This window comes from Oculina patagonica, chromosome 12, assembly GCF_052425735.1.
Source record: "Oculina patagonica isolate OP01 chromosome 12, crgOcupat, whole genome shotgun sequence".
Taxonomy (NCBI): domain Eukaryota; kingdom Metazoa; phylum Cnidaria; class Anthozoa; order Scleractinia; family Oculinidae; genus Oculina; species Oculina patagonica.
The window spans coordinates 23631295-23640922 of NC_135769.1; the positions used below are offsets into that span (position 1 = coordinate 23631295).

The following is a 9628-nucleotide window of genomic DNA, read 5'->3' on the forward strand; positions in this document are numbered from 1 at the left end:
GATTGGTGAGTGGCGGGGGGGGGGGGGGGGGGGGGGGGTGGGGTGAAGTAATTTGCGGCAAAAACATTTTAACAGTGCTTTCTGAATCAAAGTTTTGACCCCCCCAATCAAAAATTCCTGGATCTTCCCCTAGTGCTATATAACAAATCACTTAAAATCTGGTCCCTCGGGAGACAAGTCAATTTTGTTTCTCTTAAATCTCACTGTTTCCCTCGGCTCCGCCTTGGGAAACATTGAGATTCTCGGGAAACAAAATTAACTGTTTCCCTCGGGACCAGACATTAAGTGTATAATATTCCACCAAAGAAAAAAAGGGTTCATTCTTTGACGCAATTCGGCAACACTGGATGGCTGTTCTCAAGCTCTTTTATTTATTGCTGTGAATAATAATGTCTATACAAACTGTCATTTGAACGACCTTTCCTATTTGCAAAACATGAATAACGAAGCGGCTATCAAAAAAAAATTGTTTGGGTCAAACTAAAAAAGGACTAAGAGAGTGGTCAGCGATTAACGCCCAGTGTGTTTGAGCTCACGTGACAGCTGGCAGAGAACGCACAGCGGACAACACTGGACGGCACAGTAATCATTCATGAGAGATCCCTGAAAAAAGAAGCGAGTTAATTTAGTACTGGGTAGGAGGGGAGGGAGTGGATATACATATGAACGAAAACAAGCAACACTGACAGGCAAATTCTTATTTAAAATTTGTACTTAAGATAGAATCCGCCAGACTTCGAGTAGTTATTGGACAAAATTATGTACCAAAATTATTTACAGCTTATTGCAAGCTTTTGTGTTACTGCTTCAAATATCTTATCAAAAGAAATCTTTTCTAACAACACCAAACAACGAAAACCAATTTCGAAGTTTCACTGAATCGCTTCAAACACGTGAGCTTTTGCCTTTAGCTTGTGATCTTTGAATTTCATTCTCTCAGATTCTGATAAGAAATTGTTGTACCAAACTTATTAACACCTAACTACAAACTTTTGTGTTACTGCTTCAAATATCTTATCAAAAGAAATCTTTTCTAACACCAAACATCGAAAACAAATTTCGAAGTTCCACTAAATTCCACTGAATGGCTTGAAGACGATTTTACAAAACGGCCACACGTGAAATTTTGCCTATAGCTTGTGAATTTTAAAATTCATTTTCTTAGACTTAGATAAGAAATTGTTGTTATCACATTATATTTGGGGTTTCAAAGAAGCGCACTTATGTAACTTATTTCCTGGACAGAATAGTTTTTTACCTGAATATTTTGCTCAACCCTCAGTTTAATCCTGAGCCCCAGCAGCGAACCAGGACAGCAACATGGAAAACAACATCCCTCACCCATCCTGGAGGAAACGTCAAACAACAGAAAAACTGGGCAAAAAATACCCATGCACACTGCAAAAACAAAAACAATTTTATAGCCAATATCATTATAATTTCTTTAACTCTCGAAAAACACACCTTTGCTAAACGTAAGTTGGCAAACTCATGTAAACTCAAGTTGGTGTGTGCGAACAACACAACAACAATTGTCAAACAAGTTGGCAAACTGTTGGCGAGAATAGAGACAAGTTGTATTTGTCGCCAACAGTTGGCCAACTTGTTTGCCGTTGTTGCTTTGTTCACACACACCAACTTGAGTTTGCCAACACTAGTTGGCCATTAGTTTGTCGTGTGAAGGCCACTTAAAGGGGCAGTATCCAGGGGCGTAGCTGGGTTTTTTGGAAGGGTGTTCGTATTGACAGGAATATTTATAAGGGGGTTATTAAATACGAGCGCCGAAGGCGCGAGCCTCCAGGGGGGTCTGGAAGCTGTCCCCCCAGAATATTTTGAAATCTAGAGGCCCGCAAATGCTATTTTCAGCATTGTACACGTCAATATTTCAAACTCGATGGAGTGTAAATAACAGGTATTTTTAGTCATAACAACAATATTTCCGGCATTTTGTTAACTTGATACATTCATACATACCGGCTTAGTACACTAAACGTTTTGCAAAAGCTTGACGTGTGCTGCAAAGGCATATCAGGGTAAAAGCTTAAGCCCCCAGCCCCCGGCTCCACCGTCAATGTACTAAAAGCAGCGTCAAAGCGTCAATATCCACTAACTACACGTATCACCTGGGTCCCCCGAAGTTGTGTTCCCCGCCTTTCGTCTATTGATATTCCATTTATCTAATCCCGAACGCTTGTTAAGGAAATATTTTTCAACGCTGGGATTATTTTGACTACATATAATACTAGGTCACTAGGATATTGAGGTCACTTACTTACTTATTCACTACAGGACTATTCGTAAAGCAAACTTGACAGTTGCATCATCCTCGGGTGGAGGCCTTGAAATAGATTGACAATTTCGTCCAGATCGACAGGCGTATCATACTTAATATGCTTGAGAGCCAGTGAGGAGAGCCCATTCTCTTAACAATTTAATACTTTCCCGATACTTTTAGCGGTTTCTTGCAGGTTAATTTAAAAGCTGCAACACTCAAAGTTTGTTTTTCATTCCCCCACTGTTTGCCAAAAGCTGAAAATCAACAGTTTTTGTTTTCATTCCTCCATTATTGACCTCCAAAGGGGGTTCGTTCGAACCCCTCGAACCCCCCCCCCCCCCCCCACCCACCTTCCTACGCGCCTGGTATCATGGGAATTTTTATGCATTTGTGGACATAATGGAGCTAAAATTATGACTAAATAGCTACGATCATTCACAAGATGCGCCTAGAACAACACCAAAATGAAGATAGTAAGTGAATCATTCAAAGAAGAGCAAAGTGTAATTACTTTTTAACGATTTATCCAAGACGTTTTCAATTTTTGATTGAAATTTGATGCCAGTACAACACATGATAACACCTATTTTGTTATACAGTCAACTCTCACTATAATGGACACCTTTCGGGACCACAATTTGGTGTCCGTAATAATGAAAGTCCGTAGTAGCGGGAGTTATTTTCAGTAATTCTTATTCATTCTTGTTCCCAGAACATAAGATTTTGCTGGGTTGCCTGTGCTACATACTCACAAGAGCCACAGTCCTCAAAACAGCCGCACAGTCCAGAGCTCCAGTTTTGCGTGGCTTTCTGTACCACTACCGCTTGTTGATTGACCACTACTGTGGTGTTTGTGGTCTGTTGGTAGGCTGGCTGCTGAGTAATCACAGGCGCAACGCCAGGGTAATGGCCAGTTGGGTACCCTGGTTGATACCCGGGCGGCGGGTAAGGGTGAACGGCTGGTTGCTGTGGGGGGTAGGGTTGATCTGCTGGCTGCTGTGGGGGGATGGGTTGATCTGCTGGTTGCTGTGACGAGTCCATGGCTTTACAGTTTCTGCAATGAAATGGTTTAAACGAGCTACGTCACGAACAGCGCATCTTGAAAAAATTGGCAAGTTTTTTCAAGTTTGTTGTTCGTAATCCGTCTTAATCTTTGTCAGTTGAAACCATCTTTGGTTATTTTCGCGTTGTTGTTACTCCTTTGTTGTTTTTCAATGTTAGAAAACTATTATTTCAAGGTTTTTTTTTAATTTGGAAGTAATCAAAACTAACTTAAATACCGTGACATTGCTCCTTAGAAGGCCAAACAGATTTTTGCGTCTTGCTTGAATGCGTACCGCCATATACACAAATGTTGCGAGAAATTTGGAATGTTTAACCTAGAAAATTTTTAGTCTTCTTTCTTCCGCAAACGTAGCTGTATTAATGCTTGTTTATGTTTTTCCTCTTTAAGTAGAAAATTAAAATTCAAAAGTGTTTTGAATCATATCTAAAGGAGCTTTGTCACGGATTTTCCCAGATTTTTGAACAGCCAAAATTTATTTTTTTGTCGTATAGGAAAGCAGGAAACCTAAGAATAATGGTCCATTTTTATTTTTAAAAAAGCTATATTATAGCAATTTTTTACTGTTAACAAGCATCTTTGGCTGCGGATGGCTCGGATGGAAACAGATTGCAATTAGAAAAATCAAAGAAAAGAATTTTTTTTTTTTCAAGAATCCCGTATTTATAGCCGTAGCTGGATTTCTATCTGCAAATTAAGGTTATATCTTCCTTTAGATGTTCAAAGATGTTTTTCATGGGTTAAGTTGCCTAAGCTCACTGAAACCGCAAAATCTGAAGTATGCACTTTAAAATGTTTACAACATAAGAATTTTAAAATGTCAAAACGCTTAGACCATTTTGATGTTCCTTTTTCGCGTATTTTTCACACAATCAACCAGACGTGAGGTCTGCAATGCGAACGTGCAATAACAAACGTATTTTCTTGCTAGAGTTAAGACGTTGAACCAAAATTGAAACTATCAGGGTGAGCAGAAAAAAGCTAACACAATCAAACACAAGGCTTTTTAACTAACAACAAAAACTGCTTTTATGATTAAAGTGTCTATATAGCCTACAGGGTTTTTTGTGGTTTTCGTTTCTCTATAATGCATAAACAAGTATCCTAAAATAAATTTTTGGATTCCGCCACTTTTTCGCTGCAAAATCGAGCTTTACCGCTTCGGCCACGCGCAAAGAAGTTGACCGCGTAATCGAGGATTGGTGATGAGTGACGTCATGTCAGGAACCGCTCGAAGCGTTTGCATTTGTTTATTTGCTTGACAGCCACTACATAAGGGTTGTTTTTCCCCCGGGGGGGACTGCCATATTAAAGGGACGGGGATGCTCGTCGGAAATTTTGAAAAGAACCCCTAAAAGAGACCAATCTGGGTGTGGCTCAAGCTATTTTAGGCTTCTAAAAGATACCAAAATTCCGAAAAAAAAAATCTTATATTTGTACATTTCTTCGCTTGCAACCCTAAACGAGACCCTGACGGCTAAAAATATTGCCAGCGAGACCCAAAGTCCGAAATTTATACCCCTAAGCGAGACGACGAGCATCCCCGTCACTTTCATATGGGAGTCCCCCCCCCCCCCGGGGGGTTTTCCCAAGAATTCTTCGAGTTTGGTACAATAGTCGCACTACAGCGATTTCTTATCTGAAGAAGACGAGACTAGCGGTTCATCTGATTCGAACGAAGAGATCGACTCCGGAGAACTCGAATCTTTCCCTTGCACTGCAGTAGAAGATAAGAGAAACAGAGAAAAAGGCGCTTACCGTATTTACTCGAATAAGCGCCGCCCCCGAATAAGCGCCGCCCTCGAATAAGCGCCGCATTTGGGACCAAAAAGTTAATAAGCGCCGCCCCCGAATAAGCGCCGCAGTCCTGACGCGGCACTTATTCAAGGCAACTCTATAACAAACTTGGACCTTCCTTTTTCATCAAAAGCGATGTTTTGCAGTTCAAAGTGATAGTTTTACCGCTTTCCCATTAGTTCTTCTATCCAACATTCTTACAATACGTAGTCCTGTAAATGTTGTGAAGGCCACGAACATTGCCAGGACAGCTAGCGCCACTTCTCTCTTCAGCAAGAGACGAATATTGACAATCAAAAGACGCTATTTTCAGTTACTGTAAAAGATTAGATTCTTTGTTGTGTCTAAATTTTAAACAAACGCCGCCCTCAAATAAGCGCCGCCCTCGAATAAGCGCCGCACTTGAGGCGCGAAAAATTTAATAAGCGCCGCGGCGCTTATTCGAGTAAATACGGTACTCTCAAGAACCTCTAGCGGACGATGCATGGATAGAAGAATATGATCGATCGCGAGAGAGACAAATTATTGAAGAGAGGGAAAGAGAAATACAAAACCGGCTGAACAGAGTCATGGAATTAGACACATACCGGTATATATAGATACTTTTTCCAAACACTCACTCCGCGCGTTAAATTTGCATTTTGTACGCAAATTAACTCCAGAAATGGAAACTTGACGCGTTGCGAAACTTACAACGACGTACGGAAATCGATCTGCATTCTCAGGCTGTATCTTCATTTCAGATGTGAAACGAAAATATAAAGCAATATTACGAATAGACTGTAAGCACTATCATTTCCAAAAAATTGTCCTTGACACTCACATAGCGCATTGAATTTGAATGTTGTATGCTTGCAAGCTTTTGTTTGTTTTTAATCGAAACTTGTCGCGTCGGTAGACTTCAATTTGGCGCGTGGGCTGTTTATTTAGGCGACCTTTGTATACGACAAAGAATTATAGCCGTCGCATTTGCATGTTCAATTTTCTATTGCTTTTTAGCTTAAAAACAATAAAAAAATCCAACGGGTAAACGCGACGGCAATTCGCGTATGTTGCAAATAAATGTTCCCTAAGTTGATACACACGTGACACGTGAACAAGAAGCGGAACTCGACTCAAAGATTAATATTAATAAACATGTTTATTACTTTTATTACTCCTTCTTATAACAGCTTAATAAAAATACGAGCTGCTTTAGTCCTTCTTGTCACAGCCTAATCAAAATACGAGCGACTTTTCACGCGTTATATTATAGAGATACGAAAACCACAAAAAACCTGTAGGCTATATAGACACTTTAAACAAATTATTAGCAAGCAGTCACAGTTTTCACTCTAGCTCACTGTAAATTAATTCCTGACAAGATTCATCAGATGCCTCAATAATGATTTGTGACTCTGCAAGAATGAAAGTTTTCGAGCATTTTTTTTAATCTTAATACCAAAATGTTTAGTTTTTACGTCTCCTGAATACAGTACATGACAATACATGTACAGGACTAGATTTTTAGGCATTTTCTAGCAGAAGCTAACTTTACTAAGTGCGCTCAATTATACGGTTATCGCATTTCACAAATAAATCAGTCAAACCTTAAATGAAAAAGATTAAAGTTAACAGATAGAGATCCTATTCAAGCCTGTCTCTTTTTAACAATCCGCAAAATGAAATGCTCCAAGCCTAAACTTCATCGGTGTTCGACTGGATCCGCTTGGTTGAATGCCATTCCCTTTCAAAAAGAGATTTAGGAACCGAATTTACAGCAGTTAGGTTTTGTTTTGCTCAGAATAAAAAGCTAATTAAACGTAGCTCACCGACTTTCTATACTAAATACCGCGATGAAACCCTGAGCAAGATCGACGTATTAAGAGAGAGTTCATTTCAAAGATTTATAAGATCATCCCAGAGTATTATTCTATGATTTGAGACGCGATCGGGATTGATGAAACAGTAAACGTTGATATTTTTCATTTTCTTGCCGTGAGTGGCGCTCCAAAAAGGCGTTGGCGATGTGCAAAATAATGTTTTTCTGTGTTGAAATCCTAACTTTTAAGAAACAGATTTGCGGTTGCACTTTCTACGAAAGAATTCGAGACACGATTATCATGCTAACTTAACTGTACAACTTACCAAAGTTTGAAAGTACTTGGCTTAATATTCTGCTCCAGAAACTCAGCACAGTCAACTGGCTACTGTAAAGAAAAAAATTGGAGTTCAAATCATGTACGAAAACTTACGGTAGGGCGCGTCAAAAAATGCACTTACCTCTCCGAGAATTACTGCGAAATGAAGCAAGTTCTTTAAGCCAACTTCTTAAGTACTCACTAATCACTAAACTGTGATTATCACTGGTTGTTTAAATTAAAATTATGAAAGTACTGATACAACCACAGAAAAGAGTCTTAATACAAACAGAATGTTGCGTGTTTCAAGCTGTTTCTGTTTATAATAAATAAAAACAGATTGACAAGCACACATTCCGACCGCTATAAATTATTCGTCATTAACCCCTGCCAACCTTCTCTTAATGGAAATGCAAATGAATCGCTGATTGTAAATATACCTCAGCATAATTTGCTCCTGATGGGGTTTTTGATGGAATATTTAAAAAATGAAGTGCAGTAGATATGATGTATTTATTGCGTTCTTAAATGAAGGAACTGCAAGTGAAAAGTGAAAAGGAATTTGACACTCGAGTGAAAATTCGTGTTGACTTGCTCTCGCTGGTTATAGCCATCGACAACAACGACGATTTCTCTGGTTTTGAATTTAACAAATGAGTAGGGTACATACGGCTTAAAATTATTTTACATGCCGGTTACTGGTACTTGAATAAATCCAGTATCTTCGTTTTAAGTATGTGGGATTATTATAAGCAGAGCTTAGTGGTATGCATGCAAAAAACTTGCTCGAGGCAACACCGCATTCCGACACAGTGAATAAATGGCACGCAATGCATGCAGAAGCGATGACGTTTTACTAATTTTCAGGACATTTGTCAAAAATTAACGTAAATAAAAGTTCATTAGAATCCCGCTTTACGTCCCCCAAAGCTAAAAGGTTGTCAGCTTCTATTTAGGACTAACTCGTAAAGAAAAATAGCATTTCCTTAAAATACGCCCCATACTGAAGGACTTGGCCGTATGTTTGGGCTTAGCCCTAGAAATACAAAGTTCAATATTTATCGTTCAGAATAATAAAAACCAAACGGCGCCTCATAAAATGAAGTGTTCAACAGCTTTCATTTCAATGATCGCACCGACTAGGGTTTCATTCACAGATCTAAACTTAGTTTATAGAACCTCCATATACATATGGAATGGTCACTCCCAGGGTTTGCTGAAATCTGACCTTGTAGAGCTTTTAAATAAACAGAACCACATGAAAGCACTGCTCAGTAGCTTTCATTTGAATGGTCACACACTATCCACAGATTTTAAAGTTAGAACATGTCCTTGCACAGCATAATAAACAGTACCACATGAAAGAACTGCTCAAAACTTTCATTTACAGTCAAACCGGATGTTCTATTGATGGGAACTTTGCAATGTTGCGGCACAATGTTCCAATATTGATTGACAGTTTGCTCGTCACAACTTAAAAACCGGAACTTGGCAACTTGCTCAGGCAAATTTGAATCGAAAGTTGCAAGTTGCGACGAGCAAACTGTCAATAGATATTGGAACATTGCGCCACAACATTGCAAAGTTCCCATCAAAAGAACATCCGGTTTGACTGTAAATGGTAATGGTAATACTTACTAGATTTTCATCCAAAGACGTAAAAGTTAGAACCAGCTTACAAGTACAGCATAATAAACAGTAACAGTACAGTACGACATGAAAGAATATAGGACAAGAAGCTGTCGATGGAGAGAATGTTGTGTTTTTACTGTTTAAAGTCACAGATCGTATATAGTTCAAGTTTCTTTTATGTCTGTGGATGTGACTATTCAAATGAAAGCTACTGAGCAGTACGTTTTGTAGTACTGTTTTTATTATGCTATACAAGGTAAGAATGTGGATGAAACCCCGGTGTGTGACCATTCAAATGAAAGCTATTGAGCAGTACTAGTTCTGTTTATCAAGCTGTACAAGGAGATCCTAACTTCTGAGTCTGTGGATGAAACCCGCCATTCAAATGAAAGCTATTGAGCAGTACTTTCATGTGGCACTGTTCATTATGTTGTTCAAGGTAGTTCTTACTTTTAAGTCTGTGGATGAAGAGCAGTGCATGATTCGATATCGAAATATGGCTCAGTGACGGACAACATTCGGTTATAATGGCAAAGCTTTAAGTTATCTTAGCTGCATTAAAAACGGGAAGCTCAACTTTTCAGAAGGTTTAGTATTTGCCTTCTGAATGCTACGCGAAACGCGTATAACGCGGGAACAACGAAATTCTCTAAGGCTTTTTAAATTAAAGTTCTGTGACCAAACCAAACCGAATTTAAATTTAAAACATACATTAGTGTTGCTAACTTAATAAGATATATT

General features: G+C 39.0%; 1 protein-coding gene across 2 annotated transcripts in view; it reads right to left on the bottom strand.

Annotated features, from left to right (window-relative positions):
- Nucleotides 1-348: 348 nt before the first annotated feature.
- Nucleotides 349-9628, bottom strand: part of LOC144632336 (cornifelin homolog) — a 10221-nt gene continuing 941 nt past the window's right edge. The window contains exons 1-5 of one of the 2 annotated variants that reach the window (XM_078490966.1): nucleotides 7398-8648; nucleotides 7263-7324; nucleotides 3028-3329; nucleotides 1259-1398; nucleotides 349-603 (exon numbers count right to left, since the gene is read on the bottom strand). In XM_078490966.1, coding sequence (XP_078347092.1) covers nucleotides 511-603; nucleotides 1259-1398; nucleotides 3028-3316 — 522 coding nt within the window. In that variant the 5' untranslated portion in view covers nucleotides 3317-3329; nucleotides 7263-7324; nucleotides 7398-8648 and the 3' untranslated portion in view covers nucleotides 349-510. Of the gene's footprint in view, nucleotides 604-1258; nucleotides 1399-3027; nucleotides 3330-7262; nucleotides 7325-7397; nucleotides 8649-9628 lie in introns of those variants that run through there. The other variant, XM_078490965.1, reaches the window with a different exon arrangement.